This window comes from Tenrec ecaudatus, chromosome 14 (assembly GCF_050624435.1).
Source record: "Tenrec ecaudatus isolate mTenEca1 chromosome 14, mTenEca1.hap1, whole genome shotgun sequence".
NCBI lineage: Eukaryota > Metazoa > Chordata > Mammalia > Afrosoricida > Tenrecidae > Tenrec > Tenrec ecaudatus.
The window spans coordinates 90,110,700-90,136,756 of NC_134543.1; the positions used below are offsets into that span (position 1 = coordinate 90,110,700).

Genomic DNA, 26,057 nt, shown 5'->3' on the forward strand with positions numbered 1-26,057 from the left:
CACTGCTAACGAGCGCTGGGAGAAGCGGTTACATGTTGGGTTGCTAACCACGAGGTCAGTACTTTGAAACCACCAGCCACTGCACAGGAAAAAGATGAGGCTGTCTACTCCTTTAAAGAGCTAAAGTCTTGGAAACCCCACAAGAGCAGTTCTACCCTACTTTACAGCTTCCCAGTGAATCAGAATCGACTTGATGGTAGTGAGTTTTGAGAGTCACTAGCTTGAAGAATCCCCAGGGCTCATTAGATAATAAGCACTGCTTGTGTGGGATGGTTCTAGAAACCCAAGTTTTATCTTGAAGTGTGTCATCGGGAGCAGCAGGATGGAGCCGCAGTATTGGGTGAAGGACAGAAAGTCAAAAGCTCAGTGAACTGTGGAGCTCTGTCGGATCCCTTTCTTCCCGATACTTTACCTGATACACACAAGCCTCCATGAGGACACCAGCCTCTTCCTGCCTGAACTCGGTGAATCACTCAGGACATCTGGTCGGGGGGGGGGGCTGGCCTTCAGAGACCATGATAAGTAATGCATATGATTGACCTTTCAGCTGGTGTCCCCCTTCCTCCGCTGTGATGAGTATGTAGCAGAAGGTCACTGAGGTTCTTCATCAACAATGAGGGTCGGAAGAGGGTTATAGCAAACTATGGCCTTTTCCTTATGGCCCTCCATAGCCATCCTTCGGCTCCAATCATTAATTGTTGGGCTAACTTGGCCCCGCCAGATGAAACATACACATTCGTAGAAATTGATGGGCCAGCGCCACACCTCACAAAACAAAGCCCTTACTTGTGACCCAAGCTAAGCTTGTCAGACCCCGCTAAGAGAAATGCTTCAATAAGCCATTGCTCGCTTGGGGAATTTGTCTTTATGGTGTCCGTGAAAAAGATGGACATGAAAGCCATGTTTGGCTTCTTATTCAACTTGGACAACATGGATCCATTGCGCTAATTCGTCATCCTAGCAACTAGAAGTGACGTGGTAAATTTGAATAGGATGCTAATGAAGTCGAAATCATAGCCCTGCTTAATTTCCTGATGACACCTGCACACTGAGGTCAGCCAACCACTATCTCAACCCATCAGACGAATGTGGACATGGGGCATTGGGCCAATAACTGCACATGTTTTTCAGTCGCAATTTCCCAAAATGTTGCTCATGGACTACCTGCATAAGACTTATAGGGGAACCTGTTTGAAAACACAAAGGCAGACACAAACACTCTAGATGACCACAAACAGATGAATGAACCAGTAAAGTGTAGCATATGCATATAATAGAATGTCCTAAAGATGAATGGTTTGCTGATTAAAAAATGGCCAATGCCAGCCCATTTCAGCTCAGTTATACTAGGTTCTTGAAATGTATGCATTCCACTTCACTTAAAAAAAATCTGTTACACATTTAACGACAGTAAGGAATCATTGCTATTTTTTTGGCTTTCTATTTTTGTTTTTATTTAAAAGTTATTTTATTAGGGGCTCATACAACTCTTATCAAATCCATACATGCATCAATTGTGTAAAGCACATTCGTACATTCATTTCCCTCATCTTCTCAAAACATTTGCTCTCCACTTAAGCCCCTGGCATCAACTTCTCATTTTTCCCCAGTACTCCCTGCTCTACCTTCCCCCCTCCCTCATGAACCCTTGATAATTTATAAATTATTATTTTGTCATATCTTGCCCTGTCTGATGTCTCCCTTCACCCACTTTTCTGTTGTCCATCCCCCAGGGAGGAGGTTATATGTAGATCCTTATAATCGATCCCCCCTTTCCAACCCACCCTCCCTCAACCCTCCCAGTATAGCCATTCATACCATTGGTTCTAAAGGGATTATCTTCCCTGGATTCCCTGTGTTTCCAGTTGCAATCTATACCAGTGTACATCCTCTGGTCTAGCCAGATTTGTAAGGTAGAATTAGGATCATGATTGTGGGGGTGGGGGTGGGAGCATTTAGGAACTAGAGGAAAGTTGTATGTTTCATCATTGCTACACTGCACCCTGACTGGCTCCTCCTCCCTGAGACGTTCTGTAAGGGGATGTCCAGTGGCCTACAAATGGGCTTTGGGTCTCCACTCCACATCCCCCCCCTCATTCACAATGATATGATTTTTTTGTTCTTTGATATCTGATCTCTTCAGCACCTTGATATCACACAGGCTGGTGTGCTTCTTCCAAGTGGGCTTTGTTGATTCTGAGCTACATGGCCACTTGTTTACCTTCAAGTCTTTAAAGACATCAGACACTATCTCTTTTGGTAGCCGGGCACCATCAGTTTTCTTCAACACATTTGCTTATTCACTTGCTTTTTCTTCAGCAATTGTGTTGGGAAGGTGAGCATCATAGAATGCCAGTTTAATGGAACAAAGTGTTCTTGCATTGAGGAAATACTTGAGTGGAGGCCTAATGTCCATCTGCTACCTTAATACTAAACCTATAAATATATGCACATAGATCTATTTCCCCATCCTTGTATATAAATATATTAATATATGTACATGCCTTTATTTAGACCTCTATAAATGCCCTTTGGCTCCTAGCTCTTTCCTCTATTTCCTTTGACTTTCATCTTGTCCCACTATCATGCTCAGTCTTCATTTGGGTTTCAGTAATTTCTCTTGGTTACATTACCCTTGATCATGCCCTACCAGGCCTCCTACACCCTCCTCACCACCGATTTGGATCACTTGATGTTCCCTTGTCCCTGGGTTTGTTAGCACCTCTACCTCTCCCCCACCTTCCCCTCTCCCATGTCCCCTAGGAACTGTCAGTTCTGTTTTTTTCTCCTCCAGATTGTTCATTCAGCCTATCTTATATAGACAGAACTGCAGAGATAATAACATGCACAAAAATAACAGAGCAAAACCAAGCAAAAAATTAAGCACAACAACAACAAAAAATGACAAAAATAGAACAAAACACAACAAGAAAGAAAAGCTTGTAGTTAGTTCAAGGACTGTTTGTTGGCCTTTAGGGGTGTTTTCCAGTTCAGTCTGTTGGGGCACCAAGCTGGCCCCAATGTCTATTTTCTGCATTCCCTGGAGACTTCGGTGCTTTGTTCCCTTGCTGTTCTCTTGTACCCTCTTAGTGTTTTGCCTCAGTGTGTTGGGATCAGATAGAGTGGAATTCCACACTGTGTCTCCAGTGTTGTTCCCTGTAGGACTATGGGTCAGTGAGGGATGTCATGTCTCATAGTGAGGCCGGCCATGTGGTCTTCATTGCTAATTTTTTTAGTGTGGTATTATGAGTCATTGTCAGGGGATACACAACCTGTATGACCAGCGGTGTGAGTGGCAATACCGGGAGGGTGGAGGGAGGGTGAGGTAGAAAGGGGGAACCGATTACATGGATCTACATATAACATCCTTCCTGGGGGATGGACAACAGAAAAGTGGGTGAAGGGAGATATCGGACAGGGCAAGATATGACAAAATAATAATTTATAAATTAACAAGGGTTCAGGAGGGAGGGGAGAGCAGGGAGGGAGGGAAAAACTGAGGAGCTGATGCCAGGGGCTTATGTGGAGAGCAAATGTTTTGAGAATGATGAGGGCAATGAATGTACAAATGTGCTTTACCCAAATGATGTATGTATGGATTGAGATAAGAGTTGTACGAGTCCATAATAAAATGATTTAAAAAGAAAAATAAATAAATAAAATTTAAAACCTTAAAAAAGAGTTGTATGAGCTACCAATAAATTGATTTAAAATATTTTAAAAACCCCACAAAACCTGTATGATATGAACAGAAGGGATTAGGATGCGTGTGGGTTGCTGGAGGTCAGAGCATTATATTATCTGAAGAAGAGCAAGGCATTGGGAGCAGAGCTAGATTGATTGATAACTTTTGATATGCACATAGCACAAGCTTGCTTGCTGAAACTGAGGAGTATTCGATGCACTTGTTCCTGAGGCGCAAGACGACGGCCATCAGCATGGATTACACTTTAGCAAAGAGATAACAGAAGCCCTTGCAATCAGACCAATGCGCAACATTATCGTAAACAGAGAAAAGTTTTCAACAAAGATTTCAGTGTACTCGGATCCACAGTCCAGGACAAGGATGGAGATCTGAAGGATGCGCTCATTCTAGTGTGAGAACCAAGCTTGACTTTGTGCCAAGTCTCATGAATGCTGGACCAGGTTTATCTTCTTGAGTGACTGTCTTCCTGACAATAATTTACTTGGGAAATTGAGTCGTGAGCAAACCCAGAAAGATCATTTGTCAGCTTGAAAGACAATCGGAGGCGTTTGTGGAAACCTTCCTGATGGATACCCAAAAGCCCTCCCCTTCCTTGGTTACATTTTTTCACACACAAAAAGTAGTACTCTTAGAGTGGTTTACTAAGGGCTTTGTTGAAAGATCAAAGTAAGTTTTCTTAAGTTCACTCAGGCTCACAGCTTGTGTTAAATTCTAAATAAATATATAAATACATACAGTTCTTCTCATCTTTTTGGTAAAAAAAATGTAATTGTGTGAAGCTAGCTTCTACAACTTACAATAATTCACAGATCGAGTTTAAAGTGACTGCTTTGGGGATTGAATAAATAGGGGAGAGAGAAATTATTCCATCTTCTCTACTCCTAGGCAGCAAGGCATTTGAATCATCCCCAAGACAGGATAGTCTTTTGTTTTGAAGTAGAAACATTGGGGGGTATTTAGGGAAATGCTCAACTAGGGTTTAAGGCAGAGATCCTTGATGAAATTGTCCTCAAAGGAAAGGAATCACTGGGTCAAAGGCATCTCCATTTTGAGAACCACTCAAAACAACCAGTTGAGAGAAACTTAAAATGAGCTTTCTTGTACCAACTTCTCCTTTCCAAAAGGCTCCGTGTGAAGCTCAGCTGAGTTTAAGTGAAATGGAGGAAAACACAATAAAAAATGTCATTATAGAGAAAACTCTACGTTCAGAAACTAATGCATGAGGGACACTGATCGTTCCTGGAAAAGAAATTAGATCAAGAAAAACAAATTAATGTTCCATCTCATTTTGAATTATTTAGAAATCACCCACTTTTGCTGCACACGAGGGAATGAAGAATAAACAAAAGAGTGTTTGCAAAGGATTAAAAAGATGCGTGCACTCATGTAGTGTGTTGAGGCCAATATTTAAAGAAAATAAAACTTTAAAGAATGGCACACGATTCAAAGAGGAAGAGTCGCCTCTTATCAACTTGACCAAAGATCATACAAAAGGTCATGGCCATGACTTAAGTTTTAGAGCTCTGACTTTTAAAATCCTGTGCAGCAAAAGGAGAGAGCAACATGTAGGACAGATTAAGCGTATAAGAATCAAGTTCAAACACAGGCAATGCGTCATTTTTCTTCCATGTAAAGGCGACAACTAGAAAGGAGATGTTCTCCTAATTGTAGGGGTAAAGCAAGTCTCTGTGATGTAATTAGGAAGTTCAGGAGTTGGTGGAGGAAAAAAAAAAACACACACCTGCTAATCGAGACCAAAATAGCAGCTATTAGGTCTGAGTTGCAAATCACTAAGCACTGCAGAGGAGTCTGCGGATGAATAATACCTGCTCACGATTCCCCTGGGGCCATTTGCCTGCTGTGCACAAGTAAATGACAAGTGAACAGCAAAACGATGGCCCTACTTTACACACTAAATACATTATATAGGTGAAGATGCTTACCTCCAAGACACAGGCTGCCTTTCCATAAAAAGAAGATGCTGGTATTGCTTCCAGCAGGTAAGTTCTCACAACAGCGTTCATAACTCAGGGACACGATATACATGAGGAGAGGTCTCACAGTTAAAAGTCCCCAGACCTCACAGTAAGAAACAGATGAATAAACTGGACCTATGATGTAGTGGCATTGATGCCATTTCTTTGGCTAGTCTGGAGAGACCATGGCTTAGTCACTGATTCTGAAGCACTGAAATATAGGCTGTGTTTTTCACAAGGGACCATGGTTAGGATCGCCTCCCAACCCTTTGACTTGATGAAGTCACATAAAGACCAATAGAAATGAACTTTTTGTTCCTGCCCACACAGGACAATCATAGTCTCTGGTTCCCACAAAACAACAACTCAACATGAGAGCCTTTGGTCAGGGCAGAGGGCTTACTTTGGCCCCCCAGGGCCCCACACGCACGCAGGACTGTACCAACACTCCCATCCACTTCTGTCCACCTCCTCGCATTGTGGCCATCAACATTTTAACTTAACAAGCAGCTCCCTACTCTGGTAGCTAAGGAGAAATAATACCTGGTCTTATGGAATAATAGCCCCCCTTTCCAGTGAAGCTGAACTCGGCACAGCCACTGCATACCCACCCTTCTCTAGAGAACTGCAGGGCTAAACCCATGAAGACTTGTACCTGACTTTCTGTAATCAATACTCAGGGTAAAGCTGCTACCAGATCATTTCCTCGTCTCGATTCTCATCTCCCCATGTCTTCACATTCTACACTCTTCCCAAGCCGTAACCTTTCCTGACCGGCTGGAACATCTCCCCAATCAGATCAGGCCTCGCCATCATCCTTCTCCCGCCTTCCCCCTGAACAATGCTTCTAGCCTGAGCAAAGGACATCTCTCTACTTCCCTAAAGGGCTCCAGTCCCTTGGAGACCTCCCAAGTTGAGAATGCTCATTCTCTCCTACCTCCGGAACCTTTCTTAGGTCTGGAGGTGGTGTCTGTGTTCTTACCATACCCGGATGGTTTCTAGATGATTGCTCTTTTAAATTAGTAATTGTTAGTGCTTACTTTTAATCTTTTTGTATGGGGGACTGTCTCCGTCTCCTTCCCTCTTTATGGTTTGGGCATTTCTGGGACATTGCTTCCTTTACGGAAGCTTCTGGGCCATCTTCACTCACTCTCTCCCGATGACTTGGACATCTGCAGGAATCAGTCCACCTCACATTTAATGGCTTTGTAGTTGTTTGGTTCCTCTAAAAGCCCCCTCCCCTCCAGCCACCATTTCTCACAGCTATACTCAGGGGGGAGGGGTTGTCTTCAGCAGGAACAGGGCCACCTGGAAACTTCTCACTGAGACACCCCATCCCTCTGCTCATCTACGCATCTACTCATCTTCCACATTGCTTGCTTACCCACTCCACTGCTCTCATGGCTACATACAGGCCCCGGACCTTGTCACGAGAACCCAATCCTATCATTGGTTCTCTCCTTCTCCACTTGAAGTCCAAGATTCCGTAGGTCAGCGTGGTAATCGCATTTGTCAACTCCTCCAGTCCCTTGCCTTTTTGTCATGTTTTCACATTTGCGTGGCAACCCTTCAGTCTGAATTCAACAATCTGCTTTTCTCATGCTCACTGACCTCAACAGGGCGGTCACACGGAGCCCTGACACGACACAGCAGCCGTGACTCGGCTCACTCTCTTACAAGGCAGCTCACTTCCTCAAAATTTCCACATAAAACCCACAGAGCTGCCACCATCCTTGTGTTCTCCATTCTTTGTGGGCTGTGAGTTCCTCCTCTATTTGCGGTCAATTCGCAGCAGCAGCCCTCCGCACACTGTCCTCTCCTGTCCCTCCTTCCTCTCTCCTCCACTTGCATCCTGCCTTTAGCTGTTAAGCATGTGGAAGTCCCTCATACAAAACTCCAGCTTTCAACCTCTTTCAGAGATAGCCGCACAGGTTGTCCCCATTTCCTTCTTTTCTTCACCCCCCTCACCTGCCCTAGATTGGTTGCTGTCCTTTGGACACTATTTTAAGAGTTCTCACCAAGATCACCGTCGACCTGTATGTCTCTGCAGCCAATGGACACATTCTAGTCGTCACGATACCTGCCCTCCAATGATGTCCCTACCCCATTGGCTATGTTCTTTCTGGACACTCTTTCCTCATTTGCTGTGGTTTTGGTCTCGTCGTACCTGCCTGACTTTACCCTGATCTCTTAGCTTGCTGCTTCGCATCCTCTGTGGTGAGGAAAGGGTTTCTCTTCATTCACTCAATCCATAAATATTAACATTTTTCAAACTCTACACTTCTTTCAAATCCCTTATTTCCCATTCACTTTCATAGGTTGATTTATAAGCTTTAAACCATGAATTCCTTTACATCACGAACTCCTAAATATTATCTCAACATAGACCCTTCTGAACGATCAGAACTTCCATTTAGATGTCCTACAAGACTTGTGCATTCAACATACTCCTGCATTCCATTATCATCCTTTGTCTTATCCTTTCTCCAAACCCAAAACACTCAACTCACTGCCATTGAGTCCAATCTGACCCATAGTGACCCTATAGGACAGGGTAGAACTGTCCCTGTGAGTTTAAGACTTTAACTTGTTATGGGAATAGAAAGTCCTGTCTTTCTCTGTTGGAGAGGCTGGCTGTGTTCCTGGCCTTGAAGTTAGCAGCCCAAACAGGTAACCACTACACCACCAGGTTCCAATATACTTAATTTTGCTAAATGATATGCCACGGACTGGCAGCTAACGTCTTTAACTCTAGAGTCATTCTTGGCTCCTCCTTCCTCAATCCCTTCCTTCACCCCGTGCATTCCATTAGCCTTATTTATATTCCACTTAATCCCAGTTTATACCTACATTTTAAACCCATACAGATAGAGTGTTCATGCACACATATGAATGTTCACATTTCATGTTATTCTCAAATAAGAGCCCTCTGTTCATGCCCATCTTCCAAATCTTTCTCTATAACTTTCCTCTTTCCTCTGCACATTTCTAAAGTTGTGCTTGATTTAATCTCCTCACTAACATCGCCATCTATTAATTTTCTATTGTCTTTTGCAAATTCACTATTCCATCCTTCCCTTCTACTTAGAAACATGCCTGTGTCTCTTTAATCATGGAAATTCTCTCTACAATTTGGTTTCAGATACAATTACCATTTTTTCCCTTTTAATGCTCCGTTTCTTCAAAGAGTCAGTGCTGCCTGATAAGGTTCTGATTCAGTTAATAGTGGATAAGCTTACAAGAGGGTAACTTTACTACCAACAACATTGATAAATTCTACATACACACACACACACACAATATGAAGGGCCTTTAGAACAACCTGAAGTAGACAAAACTGAGAAGAAATCTGACCTTTGAAAGCAGGAAGCTAACTAGGTGATATGCATGTTCGATTGATCTTTCTCTTGAGAACACACCTCCATTCATAGAGCCCATGAGGTGATATAGCTTAAGTGAAAAGCCATCATAAAGTCAAGGGACTTGACCTTGGAGCTGCTGAACTCTCTAGAAATTGAAGAGGGGAATGCGACAAAGGAGGGAACCACCACAGATAGAGAAGGGAAGATCAATCTTGGCATGCAGACCCACCTTCTAATAACAGCTATGAATGTGCAAAGCAACGTTCTAAAAAAATTCAGTGGAAAACAAAGCTATTAGGCTAAATAACTGAGCAAAGTTTTCAGCAAGTAGCCAATTGTACAGTGACAGAATTAGTGTTGAGATCAATTGTACAGTGACAGAATCAGTGTTGAGATCAATTGTACAGTGACAGAATTAGTGTTGAGATCAATTGTACAGTGACAGAATCAGTGTTGAGATCAATTCTACAGTGACAGAATCAGTGTTGAGATCAATTCTACAGTGACAGAATCAGTGTTGAGATCAATTCTACAGTGACAGAATCAGTGTTGAGATCAATTCTACAGTGACAGAATCAGTGTTGAGATCAATTCTACAGTGACAGAATCAGTGTTGAGATCAATTCTACAGTGACAGAATCAGTGTTGAGATCAATTGTACAGTGACAGAATCAGTGTTGAGATCAATTCTACAGTGACAGAATCAGTGTTGAGATCAATTGTACAGTGACAGAATCAGTGTTGAGATCTTGCTATTTAGAGAAGCTTCAAAAGAACGATAAGGAGCCCTAGTCATGCAGTCAGTTGTATGTTGGATGCTAACTCCAAGGTCAGCAGTTCAAACTCACCAGCTGCTCCACAGAAGAACAATAAGGCTTTAAATTCCTTCATGAAGCTTTAAGCCTTGGGAACCCACTCAATTCTGTAGGTCTATGAGTTTGAATCAACTCTATGGCAGTGGGTTTTCTTTAGGAAGTACTATTAGTGTGTATTTTAGAAATGAGGATGATGGCGAGATTCTATCTCATGTCCTTAGAGTATGTTATCAGGAGGGACCAGTGCTCGGGAAAGGACATCCTGCTTGGTAAATGTAAGGTCAGTGAAAAAGAGGCAGACCGCTACAAGATGGATTGACATGGTGGCTGAAAAAATGGGCTCAGACATAGGAAGGATGGTGAAGATGGCACAGACCAAGCAGTGTTTGGGTTGTTGTACAGAAGGTTACTGTGAATCAGAATGATTTTATTTAAACTCAGAAAGATCGTCTCCCAAGATCTTAATTTTCTCCGCAACCTCAAATTAAAAGCAAACCTAAAAGAGATCAAAGCTCTATAAAGTCAGGGCGATTCCCTAGTAATTTAATGGGCTTTGAAGAAGAGGCTACCTGCTCCCACAAAGAATTATAGCCCGGGAACCCCAGAAAGGGTTGCTATGAGTTGGAATCAACGTGATAGCAATGAGTTTGATTTGGGGTTGGTGTTAGTACACTCTTCAGATAATAGAAAAATGAAAAAAACACCTACTAAATATCATATACAATGGTTAGTGTATAAAAACTTCATTACATGTGCAAAGAAGAAAAACTGATACAAAATCAATAGAAGAAAATCAATTTGTAGTGAAGTTAGATTACTTTTTAATTCCATTTCTCCTTTTTGGGAGTCACCTGTGTGTGTATAAATGCATAGGAAAAGATGGACAGAAGGCAATGATAATTTAATATATAAATCTTAAAAATAAACTAAAAAAATTGGAACTGAAAATTTAAAATATTTGAAATAAATTCAATGGAACACTGGACATGAAGGAAATCAATCATCAAGCAAGATGATAGCTAAATGAAATGTATTCAAACTGAAATAGACTTAATTTTTTAATTAAAAGAAAGAAACTCATAACTAGCATTTATTTCATAAGCAACGTGGCAGAAGAAAAATTTTACAAACATGATGCAAGCAACAATGAAGCAATTCAAAAATTTCAGCAAACATGGATGATGTGAATGCAGATAAATCTACTCTCAAATCATACAAACTTCTCAAAATAAACAATAAATCCTACTCTCACACTACCAACTCATAACAACTCCTGTGGGTCAGGGTTGAACTGCTCCTGTGAGTTTATAAATATATGAAAACAAAAGCTAAACCAGGAGTTCAGATCCAGAGGGGGGGAAAAAACCTAACAATTACAAGGATGGTGCAGGACTGGGCAGTGTTTTGCTCTATTGTACACAGGACTGATAGGAGTCTAAACTGACTTGTTGAAGTCTAACAATGATAACATGAAAGACAAGACCCTCAGGAGCCCTAGTGGATTTGAGTTAGTCACGGGGCTTCAGATTGCAAGGTCCATGGGAGAAAGAAAGAACTCAGTCTGTTAGCTCCCATGAAGATTTGTGGTTCAAAAACCCTATTAGGATCGTTATGATTTAGAATCAACTCAACGGCAAAGAGTTTGCCTTGTTATTGGTTTAAAAATATTATATTTTCATTTTCTTAATTTCTTTAGAAGACAAGTAAGGATTTGAAACAAATGTTAAGTTTTAATGTTAAGGTGCTAATGCATCAAGAAAGCAAATAGGCTCTCAAAACCTACTGTACAGTCATGAAAGTCAAGTCAGCGTGGCATTGATACAATGAGAGTCCATAGACCAATGGAACAAAATGAAGAACCCACAAGTGAAACCCCGTCCAAGTATGGACAACTGAACTTCGACAAGTGGCTAAAATCTACTAAACAGAGATAAGGTGGTATCTCTAACAAATGGTTAAAATGGATGTCCATTTGCAAAAAAGAAATATGAAGTAAGATCCATACTTCACACCATCTAGATGGATCACAGGCCTAAATAGAAAATCTAGAACTATAAAGTTCATAAAAGAAAATATAAGGGAAAACTTAAGACTAATTTGTTTGTAAAAACTGTGCAAACAGGATAGAAGACTGGGATTTACTAAGATATAAACACACAGGAGCATCAAAAGAGTAAAAAGAATTTACAGAGTGGGAAAATATTTGGCAATGACACATCTGACAAGGGATTAATGTCTAAAATTTATAAAAAGCTTCAACACTTAAACACATGAAAACAAACACATTTTAAAAATTGACAGAAGATACTTCACCAATGAAAACATACCAGAAGCCAACAAATGTTCACAATATTAGCTGTTCAAAAACTCGCTGCCATCAAGCTGGTTCCAACCCACAGTGACCGGATGGGATTAGGTAAATTGACCCTGTGGGTTTCTGAAACTGTAACACTTAAGAGAACAGAAAGTCTCATACATCACCCGTGGAGCAGTTGGTGTTTTCAAATTGCTGACCTTACACAGTGAGCAACCCAACACAGAATCCTCTGTGCCTTCGGGGATTAGAAGGAGGATAATCAAAAATCAACAACAAAATTATGACCTGTACAATGGGTATAGAGAAAAAACACCTTGGAATTAAGTAAACTATACTTTTAAAAAACATGGAAAAAGTTAAAATTAAAAAACAACGAGACATCATCTCCTGCAATAAGTTCAGTAGGGCAGAAAATAAGGAATGCAGACAGGGAGAAACTGGAACTCTAGTGGCATTGTAAAATCATACCATCACTTTGGAAACTTGCATGACAGTGCTTTCAAAATTTGGCAACTTAAATGCCAAGTGACCTAGCCATCCCACCACTAGCTCTTTAGCCTAGAGAAACACAAGAGCTGAGCAGATATATGCGTACTCCTGTGCATTGCAGTGGTGTTCATAGCAGCAAAAAGCAAACAGTGTCTATCAAGGTATGAACGGATAAGTAAACTATGGCAAACAATGGACTACTACACATTAAAGCACAACGATGAATCTGCCAAACATCTCTTAACATAAACATCACACTGAGTACACTTGTTAGTGCCATCGAGTCAGTTCTGACTCATAGCAACTATGCACAACAGAAACACTGCCTGTCCTGCCCCATGTGCAAATTGTTCTAATGTTTGAGCCCATTGTTGCGGCCACTGGGTCAGTCCGTCTTGTTGAGGGCCTTCCTCTTTGGGGCTGCCCTGATTCTTTACCAAGCAGGATGGCCTTTTTCAGGGTCAGGTCTCTACACAAAGTACATGAGAAAAAGTCTTGCCATTCCTTGCCTCTAAGGACCATTCTGGCTGTCCTTCTTCCAAGACGGATATGTTGGTTCTTTCTGCATTCATGCTACTTTCAAGATTCTTCTCCAGCATCCTGGGGTCTTTCTTATTCAATGTTTAACTTTCACATGCATCTGCGGGGAGTGGAAAACCATGGCTTGGGTCAGGTGCACACTGCCCTCAAAGTAACATTCTTGCTTCTCAATATCCTAAAGAGGCCTTGCACAGCATGTTTACCAAATGCAACCCATCTTTTGCTCTCTTAACTGCTGCTTCCATGGACAATGATTGTGGATTCAAGCAAGAGATGATTCTTGACAACTTCTACCATTTTTTACTATCATATTAACTGTTGGCTCAGTGATGGGGATTTTGATCTTCCTTACATTGAGATGTGTGATCCATATTGAGGGCTGAAATCTTTGATCTTCATCAGCAAGTGCTTCAAGTCCTCCTCACTTTCAGCAAGCAAGGTTGTGCCAGATCCATGTCACAGGTAGTTAAGCCTTCTCCTAATCACGATGCCATATTTTTCTTTCTATAACCAGCTTCTATGATGACTTGCTCAGCATACAGACTGAATGAGTATGGAGAAAGGATACAGCCTTGTCACACACCTTTCTTGACTTTAAACCATGCAGTATTCCCTTATTCTATCCTCACAACTACCTCTTGATTCTTGTTACAGGCTCTACTTGAGCACAAAGAAATGGTCTGGAATTTCTATTCTTCTTAAGGTTATCCATAGGTTATTGTGATCCGCACAGTGGAATGCCTTGGCATAGTAAACACAAATAACTATCTTTCTGGTAGGCTCTGCTTTCAGGAAAGATCTGTCTGACCTCAGAAATGATATCTCTTATTCCATATCCTCTTTTGAATCCTGCCTGAAGTTCTGGCAGCTCCCAGTCAATATACTCCTACAATTGCTGTTGGATGATCTTTTGCAAAATTTTACTTGCAAGTATTATCAATGATATTGCTCTATAATTTGAGGATTCTATTGAGTACAAACATAGATGGGTACAAACAGGGAGCTTCCAGTCAACTGGCCAAATAGCTCAGTTCCAATGTCCTGGCATACATGCATCAGTACTGATCACAACCTTTATAATATTTATGATAGTTCCATTCAGGGTGTGGACTACTCTTAGTATAAATTGACAGTGAGTGGAAGCTAGGAAACCTCTACTGCTGAATTTCAATCCATCTTAGTGTAAGACCTCCTGGTTCATGGACCTATTACCCGACAATCCTAGGAGCCATCTGTGGAATGCCAGTCTTAGATTCATTTGGTTGATCTTGGATCCATTAAGCTTGGCATCCACCAGCCTGTGGTCTTCCTGCTTCATCTTCCTGCTTCCTGTTCATCAGCCCCTTCAGCTATAGGAGTCAGGAGAAGCCTTCAGCTTATGTCTGGCCCACTGACTTGAATGAGACTGGATTTGTCCATTTCTGAGGAGCCCTGATGATGTAAGGGTTATACATTGGGCTTCGACCCACAAGGTCAGTAGCTCAAAACTACCAGCAGCTCCTCAAGAGAAAAAAAGGAGGCTTTCTCTCCTGCAAACAGTAGTGTCTCAGAAACTCACAGGGGTAGTTCTACCTTGAACGATAAGGGTCGCTATGACTTGGCATCAACTTGGCGGCAGTGAGTTTTTGTTTTGTTTTAAATTTATAACAGTGTGAGCCATTTCTTGATATAAATCTCTTTACACACACACACACACACACACACACACACACACACACACACCACACATCCCTGATTTTGCTTTACAGATGCCAGCCTATCACATTGCTTAAATAACGCTTTTGATGTGTCAAGCATGGTTGCATGCACTGTGTAAGTGTGAACCCATGCAGGTTAATTTTTATAAAATTCTCTAAGATGGAAAGAATTTAAAATCTGAAGAACCTGCAGCAGCAAGTCATTTGCCCATGATCACACAGGTATTTCTAAGGAGAGCCAGAATTACCAAACCAGGCAATCTGACTCAAGGGTCCTCTTTCTTAACCTTGACTTCAGAGGGCATGGACTGGCAGAAGTCAAGAGCAAGAACAGATATAGAATTCAGGACAGTAGCTGCCTTGACCCCCACAGTGTCTGTGTCTCCTATCCCAATATAGAGACATTCGGTAATCAGCCTTATGTGCCTGTGTAAACCCACTTAAAATATATATGTCAAGTATATGCCAATTGTCAAAGAAATTGACAATACATCATATGTTCCCTCGGATCATTTGCATTTAATAGTTTCATTTTGATTTAAGCAAAAGACGTGTGTGTGTTTCTAACATAAGAACACCAGGCTTTTTTTAGGGTATGCTATTGGCAGGGAGGGGTGTATGAGGGTGGGGGTGAATGTGGGTGGTGCAAGGGAGTCTGTCGGGTTCTCTTGAAATATAATCATAGGAACTTAGATGGCTTTCTTGACTGTAAGTAAGTGGGATCCCGATAATCGTTATTTATGAATACTATAGAAATAAACAGTGATTCACGCCCAGAATGAGTAATCTTCAGAAAGTCACCTTGCTTGTTTAAATCCCTGTGTCTTTCTTCTCTGTAAATGAGGACAACGTTTGTTTCAGATGGTTGTAAAGATGACGTGAGCAGACACAAAGCACCTGCCAAAGTACACAGCCTCTAGCATAAGATGCCTCACAAATGCTAAAAACCAAACCAAACCGACAAATCAGGCAAAATCTCAACATGGAAGTCTCTATGTTATAGGAGAAGGCTTTTTTTGTTGTTGTTGTTGTTTTAAATAAGTTGTATAATAGTTTCACCTATCCTGGAGTTCTCTGCTCCATACAGACTACTGCACACTGAAACAGAAACCTGAAAGCGCACCCAGGCAAGGGCACCAGCTCTGATGAATTTGCACAGGCTTATCTTTTCTTTTTTTAAAGATAAATGTTCTTTATTATTAAAAATAGTATAGTATTTACATATAAAGTACACACAAATTCATACATACTTCAAATAATTTGTTAGATGCTATCAAGTCAATTGAGACTCAAAGAAATCGACTGTGAAACACTGCTTGGTCCTGCACCTGCTTCACCTTTCACAGACACTGCAACTCTCCGACAGAGCGAACGAGAAAAGCATACCAGAAAATGAGAGATCTTTGGACAAGAATCCAATCTTAATTTGTGTCCCCTACGTAACGATGTCTGCACAGTAGCCAATGCTTAATTGTGGGTCTTGCGAATGACAACACGTCCTAGACACCACAGGGACTAGTTTCTTTTTCAAAAGAGGAGAAAGCAAAAGTGGAATCTCTCCCGGAATGTCCGGGGCCCTTAAAACAAACTGTAATTTTCAGGCTGAATAAACCACGGTCAGTAAAACAGATTAATTGTTTCTGACAGGAGAGGTAGAACGTCCATCCTTCATCAACTAGAGCCCAAATACCAGCTTTTCAAAGGCACAATTTCCAAGACATTCAGCCAGCTTGTTTCTTCTTTATCAATTTCCACTCCCTCATTATTAAAAACAATCTAACAAGCAAGTCTTGATCCATCAAAATTGATTTTAAATAAAAATGTCACTTTATTCTTTCTACTCTTGATAATGATCTATTTATTACTAGGAAGGTGGAAGATGGGATTTGGAAAAGTGCAGGAAAGACCTTTCCAAAGTTAAAAATTGGCATCATCAGAGGTCGCCTAGGGGAAAGGCTTCTGAAGTTGCCTTTTGGCAGGAAGATTTAACCTTCAGTTAACTGTAGTTTTGCTCCTGGGCCTACTTCGTTAAGCATGCTGAGATAGTTAGGGTAATTGTGCCAACCTGGCTGTTAAACACATGTGGGGTTAATTGAAGGACAGAGAGAAATGGCTCGGTGAGCCTTGCCTTTCTCGTTCTTGGGTCTCTTGCTTTGTGATGGTCGGACCAGGGTGCAGCTGCCTTAGCCAGTTTCCTGCTTTAGCTGGTAAGGCTCACTTCCTGCAAGACATCCCTGAGGAGAAGCCACATGGACTTACTTGGGAGAGCCCTACCAGAGCTGAGATGCTTACATGTTCACTGACTCGGCTTTCCTCCTGCAGTCATTGCATGTGTTTTGTGAGATTGAGGACTTTGTAGATTGGTGTCGGACATATGGGCTAATGTTGGGCTTAGGGGCTTGGACAGCACTGGGTTGAGATGCTTTCTTAATGTACACTTACTGTTTAGATAAAACTCTCTCTTGTATACATATGAGTTTCTGTGGCTTTGTTTCTCTGGCCTACCCAGACTAACACACACATGGTATGGTAATTATAGTACCAGGCAACACAGTTTTCTGAGAAAATTATTTCTGTGAGGTAGACTACATCTGGCTTGGGGAGGAAAAACCAAACACTTTAGAGGAAGCCACCTGATTGAAATTCTGAGAGTGGTGACTCATAGCTAGGATAGTCTTTTGTGAGGACCTCAGATGTGTGCCTACGAAGTGGTTATAGGACACCCTCCTAGCTCCTGTGTCATATAGGAGGACCCTTAACCCCGGTGACTCAGACCAGCCTGATGTGGACCTCATTTCTTTGCCCCTGAGCTCTCATCTGGGGCAGGAGTGGGACTACTTTTAATGTGTTTCTCCAGCACCACAACTCAAACACCTTGATTCTTCTTCAGTCTTCCTTAGCCAATGTGCAACTTTCACATGCACATGAGGCTAATGAAAATACCTTGGCTTGGGTCAGGCACACCTTAGACCTCAAAGTGACCTCTCTGCTTTTCAACACCTTAAAGAGACATTGTAAAGTAGATTTACCTAATGCAATGAGTGATCTCTTGACCTGACTACTTCATCGATTGTGGATTACAGCAAGACAAAATCCTCGACAACTTCAACCTTTTTTCTACAGCCATGATATTACGTATTGGTCCAGTTGCGAAGGTTTAGGTCTTCTTTACACTGAGTTGTAATCCATACTGAAGGCTTCAATCCTTGATCTTCATCAGCAAGTGCTTCAAATCAACCTCAAGCAAGGTTGGGTCATCCGCATATCCCAGGTTAATAAACTTTCTTTTCGTCCTGATGTCATATTTTTCTTCATATAACCCAGCTTCTCTGATTATTTTTTCAGCATACAGATTGACTAAGTACAGTAAGAGGATGAAACTCATTTCCTGATTCTAAAACATGCAGGGGTTCCACCTGCGCACAACGGTCATGTTCTGGAATTTTCATTCTTCTCAAGGCTATCCTTAATCCTTGGCATACATCGCCAGTAAAACACAAGTAAATATCTTCCTGGTATTCTCTGCTTTCAGCCAAGCTCCATCTGACCTCAGCAAGGCTATCCCTTGTTCCACATCCTTTTCCGAATCCTGCCTGAAACGCTGGTATATCCCTGTCAATGTACTGCTGCAGCGATTGTTGCATGATCTGCAGCACAATTTTACTTGCATGTGATATCCGTAATGTTGTTCTTTACTGTGAGCAGTCTGTTGGGTCAACTTTCTTCAAAAGAGGCACAAAATATGGACCTCTTCCACTCCAGATGACGGCGGGTTTGTTTCCGTGTGTGTGTGTGTGTGTGTGTGTGTGTGTGTGTGAGTAAAACATTATCATCTTAAGAAATGGCTGCTAACACAAACAGAACTTGCTCCTGGGAGGATAAAGAGACCTATCCCCGCTCACAACCCCCATGTTTTTCTGATCTCTACTTCCAGTTCTGAGTCTCTCTGACAACACAAAAATACCTTTTACTTATTGCACCTGTGTTCATTGGAAAGGGAAGCTGATTGACAATACTTCTATCAGTATCAGTACAGTCTCAAGAGCCCTTCAAGGACGAATGGGTCATGATGCTGGAATCAAGGTCACAAGAGGGCTCTCAAGAGCCTCTGTCTGCAGCAAGCAGTGACGGTCTTACAGTTCTGCTCCTCATTATTTGCCCTCGTCACGGATTGCTTCCATACAATCTTCTTTTCTCTGGGCTCATGCACTATGGATATCTTTTGGGCACTTTAGCTCATCTCTGAAGCCTTTCTTTTCCCCAGAAAGCAACCATTGTCTTTTTCTGTGTCACATTCACTTGAAACACTGCTGATGCAGGATGCCCCTCGGGTGACGGGGTGACTAGAGAGCTGACAGGAATGGTATTTGATGCCTGTGCCTACGCCCAGTGCTGGGCTGGGGAATAGACCTTCCTACCCTCACTGCATGGCTTACATCAGTTCTCTCAAGAACCTCAGAGTGGCTCAGTTGGTGTGTAAAACCTGATGCTAGGGCATTAGGGGAAAGGAAAGGACAGGCCACCAGGACAGAGGTTTGCATGTGGTAGCTGACTACAAGAAAGGTGACAACTTCTTTAATCGGGTCCCAACTTATTGGCTGCTCCCTGGAAGAATGAGACCCCAAAAATGGAAACAGTTGTGACAAGGTGGTAACAGATGGGTGACCACGTCATAAAACATTCTTTAGCTTTGTTATTGTATTGTAAGCTTAAAATTAAGATCTTCTCAAAAAGAAGAAGAAGAATCCCTGTGTGGTAATGTTTCATAGGAAGAATATGCTAATGATGTCTAAAAGTAGTGGAAGTCTTTTAAAAAATTAAGGGCATCTCTTAGTCTGTGAGTGTTGAAAAGAGTTTTTTACCTTCCCTGCTGCATGGGGCTTTCCACTCCCCTGAGGAATTGCAGTCTTGGAAACCCCTGAGCCAGTTCTACTCTGTCCTATAAGGTTGCTATAAGTCCGAATAAACACGATGACACGGCGTTTGGTTTGGTGATTGCACCTAGGGAGCCCTGGTGATGGAGTGGTTATAAGTTTGGCTGAAAACCACAAAGTCAGCAGTTCAAAACCATCAGCCACTCTCTGGGAGAAAAACCAAGGCTTTCTACTTTCGTTAAACAGGTATAGTCTTGGAAATCCACAGGGGCAGTTCTACCCATCTGATAGGGCCACGGTGAGTTGGAATAGACGTCATTGTTAGAACTGGGTGATTCAAAGAGACTCCAAGGTGAAGTTGCTTATATCCTGGCTTAGAGAAGACAATTGCAACCATAGAGCAAAGTTCACAGACTGAAGTCGGTTTGTACTGGAAAGACTACTTTATCTAAGGCCTCCAGTGGACAGCTCAGAATGTTACAAGTTTAAGGGCAGATCCGTGGCTTCTTTGCCTACACAAAATCACACTTTCTAAGTCAGAAGGGATAGTAATATTATATTTAGTTCTAGCATCGACTCTAGCTAGTAGGAAGTGTTCTATATTATTCGGTTTGTTTCACTGTGCTTTACAGATATCCTTTTCCTTTATTTGCGCAGTACTCCTGAAATTTAGTCTTATTTAACTGATGGGAAAACTAAATCCCCGTTTAAATCGCTGGCCTGCAGTTAAATGACAATAGTCACTGGTTGCGTCGAGCTACAATCTCATAGACAAGTAACAGATTAACTTTTCAGTCCTGATGAAAACCATATAGTATGGCAGAGACCAGATCAAAACCAGGGATGCACATGGTAGACAACAGTGGAGGAGGTGGGGAAAGGAAAACAAAAGGATGAATATAAGGAAGAAAAGGGAAGTGGGAGCATGGGGCACTAACCCACCCAAGGGGAGGGTATTGTTTATATCTCCACAGGGAAAGCGGGACCAGACTTCAACCCAGTGCCACAAGGTGTGAATGCAATATACCGGCGTGGAATGGGGAACCAGTGGAGAGGTCTGGGAGGCTGGCCCCAGCACCAAAAATTAAGTGGATTCCTGCCCCTCCCCCGAGAAGAATTTGTTTCAAAGGACGACATTGATTCTGCAGCTCCGGGAGATGGACATATCTGGTCAGAGCACACAGGAGCAGATGAAAGGGGAGGAGGAGAGGGAGGAGCACAGCCTGGCCCACCAGGCCGCGAGGATGATGTTCCTGATTAGAGCAGTCAGTCCACAGAGAGAACAACATGGCTGGCCCCACTATGAGATATGATGCCCCTCAGTGACCAAGGGCGATACAGGGGACAACACCGGAGACACAGTGTGGGAATTGCACCTGACCTGATCCCACCACACCAAGGCAAAGCACTGGGGGAGTGCAGCGGAACAGCAAGGGAATGGAGTGGCAAGGTCCCCAGGGAATGCTGAAAGTGGACTTTGGGGCCAGGGCGTCGTACCCCAACAGACTGGACTGGAAAGCACTCCTAAGGGCCAACAAACGATCCTTGAACTAAATATAAGCTTTTCTTTCTTGATGTGTTTTGTTTTGTTCTTTGTCAGTGGTTTGTTGTTGTTGTTTTGTTGTCTGGTTGTATACTGTTGCTTTGTTTTCCTCTGTCTTGTTTTTGTGCATGTTATTGTCTCCACAGGTCTGTCTAAATAAGACAGGCTGGATGAACTATCTGGAGGAAAAACAACGGGACTGACAGTTCCGGGGGGACTTGGGATAGTGGGAAGTGGGGGAGTAAGGAAGTGGTGTTAACAAACACAGGGACAAGGGAACAACATGGGACCCAAAATGGAAGTGAGGGGGGAGTGGCAGGCCTGGTAGGGAATGATCAAGGGCAAGGTTATGTAAAGAAGAGGTACAGCTGTAACCCAGGTGGGGATGGAGCATGGTAGTGGGGCAGGAGAAAGTCAAGGGAGATGGAGGAAAGAGCTAGGAGTCAAAGGGCATTTATAGAGGTCTAGACAAAGACATGTACATGCAATTATATATATGAGGATGGGGAAATAGATGTATGTGTCTATATCTATAGGTTTAGTATTAAGGTGGCAGAAGGACCTTGGGCCTCTACTCAAGCACTCCCTCAATGCATGAATAATTTCTTTTATTAAATTGGCACTATATGATGCTCACCCTCCCGACAACTGCTGAAGTCAAAGTGGGTGAACAAGTAAATGTGGTGAAGAAAGCTGATGGTGCCCGGCTATCAAAAGAGATTGTGTCTGGGGTCTTAAAGGCTTGAAGATAAACAAGCGGCCATCTAGCTCAGAAGCAACAAAGCCCACATGAAGAACACAGCAGCCTGTATGATCACGTGGTCCCAAAGGGATCAGTAATCAGGCATCAAAGAACAAAAAATCATATAATTGTCTGCACACTTCCATGATACGATTGCCGAAGACAAACGGGTGCATAAGCAAATGTGGTGAAGAAAGCTGATGGTGCCCGGCTATCAAAAGAGATAGTGCCTGGGGTCTTAAAGGCTTGAAGGTGAACAAGCGGCCATCTAGCTCAGAAGCAATAAAGCCCACGTGGAAGAAGCACACCAGCCTGTGCGATCACGAGGTGCCAAAGGGACCGGGTATAAGACATCATGCAAAAAAAAATCTTACCACAGTGAATGAAGGGGGAAGTGCAGAGTGGAGACCCAAAGCCCATTTGTTGGCCACTGGAGATCCCCTCACAGACGGGTTTAGGAGAGGAGATGGGTCAGTCAGGCTGCGATGTAGTACCGATGAAGAACACAGCTTTCCCCCATATCCTGGATGTTTCCTACTCCCAAGTACCATGATCCGAATTCTACCTTGCAGGACTGGATAGGGCAGAGGTTGTACACTGGAGGCACAGGGAATCCAGGGTGGACGATACCTTCAGGACCAAGGGTGTGAGGGACGATGCTGGGAGAGTAGAGGGTGAGTGAGTTGGAAAGGGGGAACTGATTACAAGGATCCACATGTGACCTCCTCCCTGGGAGACGGACAGCAGAGAAGGGGGGGAAGAGAGACTCCGGATAGGGCAAGATATGACAAAATAACAATCTCTAGATTATCAAGGGCACATGAGGGAGGGGGGAGCCGGGAGGGAGGGGAAAACAAAGAGGACCTGATGCAAAGGGCTTAAGTGGAGAGCAAATGCTTTGAAAATGATGAGGGCAAAGAATGTACAGATGTGCTTTACACAATTGATGTATGTATGGATTGTGATAAGAGTTGTATGAGCCCCTAATAATTGTAATGAAAAATTGTTACTGTTACAGTGACCCACATGAAAGGCCAGGTGACTTTCCAAGGCAGTGGCTTAACTAATTGACCTGGTGAGACAGGATCTAACCCATCTGACTCTGGCTCTAGGGCCTGTGCTTGTAACCATTCCTTATACCCCAGCCAACAAACACAGGGACTTCAGGGTGGGGCAGTTCCTAATCCAGGCCCACACTCTCCCCACTGCACCCTGCTGCAAACGAGCTGACTGCAAACAAGGCTGGATGACTTGGTTATGGTCACCTGACTCCTTAATGGTTGAGCATTAACTTCTTGGCTTCTAATGTAATGATCTTCCTATTATTCCAGACTGCTGGGAATGAAAAGAAAAATACCCCAGAAAGAACAAGAAGCAAAATGAGGTGGACCTTAGGGAAATCAAGTCTAAGACCTTTAAAAAGATAGAAACCTTCCTTGTCTCGTTTCCTTGCCATTTAGTTAAACACAACGCTATGCTATCAGCATGGTGACAAAGGATGTCTGCACTGTGGCGTAGGGTCTTACCGAGGGGGAGGGGAAGGGGGGAGGGGAGAAGGCTTGGGGAGACACTGGTGTTTCCTGGGGTTGTTCAGGCTGGGCACGGGTGTCTGTGTTGTGCTAGTTTAGTGGGATACCTGTCCGGCCAGTGTGGCGAGCTTTTGGAAATGATGAGTTTCTTTCTTTTTTAAGTTCTGGGAGACAACGGAGCTTAGAAGAATGGTTAGAAATGATGACTAGGATGACAGTGCCCAGCACACAGACCACCCCCTTCACAGACAGATCATGACAAGCAGGGAGAAACACAGCTGAAGAGCCACAGTGTCCCAGCTCCCCACAGAGGCAGGGATCAGCGGTCCAACAGTTACCACAACCTCAGCCCAGTTGGGATGGGAAAAGGATGTGCTGGTGCTGATATGCAGACTCAAGCACCCACCCTCCGTGTAGCAATAAACTGACAGCCAGAGAACAGAACCCACACTCAAAGAGCTTTCAAGCACTGACCAAGCAACCAGAGGACCAGGGCTCGGGGCGTGAGAAGGACCTCTATCCCTAGGGACGGTGATGAGGAATCACTGGCTTCAAGAGCACTTCTAGTTCCTGTGTCCGTGCTTTTGATTTGGGAAGAGTGGGGCCTTCAACTGGCTCAGCTTTCCCTTGTAAAAACAAACAGATCCTTTCAGACCGCCTCCCTCAGCCGCATCTGCCGACAGCCCTTCCCCTAAATGACTGAGAGAAGGGGAGGGGAGGTGGGGGAGCGTCAATCTTACCTTGGCTTCTGAAGTTGGCTCCAAGAAGCACAGCCGATTCCCAAGTCCCTCGGCCGCCAGGCAGAACTTCCTTTGCTCCTTGTGAAGGTTCGCAACGCACTGAAGCACCACTTCATCTTCCTGCCAGGAGAAGACACACACAAAATGGTAAGGATGAGGTCTCCACTTTAAACCAGGCCCCCACAGCACCTGGTTCTACCTGAGTCAGGGAGGCTGGTAACCTCCCATGAGGGGGGACGTGTTTTGGAATATTAGAAGAGGAGGATCTGTCTTTTCCTTCAGAATTTTTACAGCGATGGTCACATGGCATAATTAAGCACTTACTCTGAAGAAGACCTTTACCTCAACCATGGAACTGAGTGACTGAGATAAGGAGATGGAATGGACACACTGCACACATGTGTGGGGACTTCCAAAGCTTCATGGAAAGGTTCTATTATCTTTTCTTGCCATATTTTCCATGACCTTTTTGCCCCTTCAAAATAGTATGAGCTCACATTTTCCCCCAGTTCCAATGTTCTTTTCTTAAGAGTTGGGATTTAATATCTTTTCCAGAGCATTTCAGTTAGGCCAAGTAGAATGTACCATTGCTACCAAAGCAGTTCCCAAGCATTCTTTTTCTCCATGGAATCCTTGACACCATCTCCCTTTTACACCCCACCCCCCCACTGTCCCTACTGCCCCCAAGCCCTTTCTTCTACTTGCTGTCCCTCTAGGTTCAGAACCTCACTTCCAAGGTGGTTCAGTGCATGCACTCAAGGTGGCCAGAAAACGGCAACACTTGAGCAAGTACAAACTTCTAAACCAGCTTTCCCAGTGCCCAACACAACAGTAAGATGGAACAGAAGACAACATTATTCCAAGAACACCCCCTGATACACACTCTCCAACCCAAACAAAACAAAATATAACAGAGGAGCCTGGATAAATGGAGAGAAAGTCTGTATTTTGTTTGGTGATGGAGGAGGCTAATGTGCTTCAATGAGGTGGGGGTCTGTAGTGGGTAGCACATTGGTAGATGCAATGGGGAAATACGTGAAATAGAGATGCAGCGGACAGGAAGAATAAGCACTGAAAACTGGAGGTTCAGATTGTAAAGATTCAAATATCCTGTAGAAGAGCTACTCTAAATCCCCATGGAAATGGTCTGTTTCCTACAACTCATTCACAGGACCCTGAAATTCTAGAAACTCACTGTCATTAAGTCGATACTGACTCCTAGTGGCCCTGTAGGGCAGGGTAGACCTGTCCCTGCGGGTTTCTGAGACTAACTCTTTACAAGGGTAGAAAGCCCCAACATTTCTCCCCAATTTTGTTTGAATGGCAATTTTCTTACTGATTTCCCAGAAAGAGAGGCAGTCAGTTATTAACAATAATATGCTCATTGAATATGTTCCTTACTAAGCCCTCCATCTTTGCTTCTCCAATCTCACTATTTGTGTTCTCTAGCACCTACCACTTGACTGAGTTTGAAACATTAAAAAGCTTGGCAAATATGAATAAGTCAAAGGAAGAACCAAAGAGAAGTCTTCACCTTAGATACGGCTCACCTGTCCTTTACCTTATATCATATGGATGCTAGTGTTTGTTCTGAAGTGTTGGGAAGGCAGATTAAATAGAAATGGTCCTTTACCCCCTTAAACTCTATGGTGTGCCTGGTTAAATGGGGGGGGGGGAATCTTTTTTGTTAAACATTTTACTGAGGACTCATACAACTCATCACAATC

The 26,057-nt window shown here is 43.0% G+C and overlaps 1 protein-coding gene across 1 annotated transcript in view; it reads right to left on the reverse strand.

Moving 5' to 3' along the window:
* Positions 1-24,681, reverse strand: part of RYR3 (ryanodine receptor 3) — a 418,103-nt gene extending 393,422 nt beyond the window's left edge. The window contains exons 1-2 of the mRNA XM_075532282.1: positions 24,655-24,681; positions 24,331-24,450 (exon numbers count right to left, since the gene is read on the reverse strand). Of these exons, the coding sequence (XP_075388397.1) occupies positions 24,331-24,450; positions 24,655-24,681 (147 nt within the window). The remainder of the gene's footprint in view (positions 1-24,330; positions 24,451-24,654) is intronic.
* Positions 24,682-26,057: the final 1,376 nt, after the last annotated feature.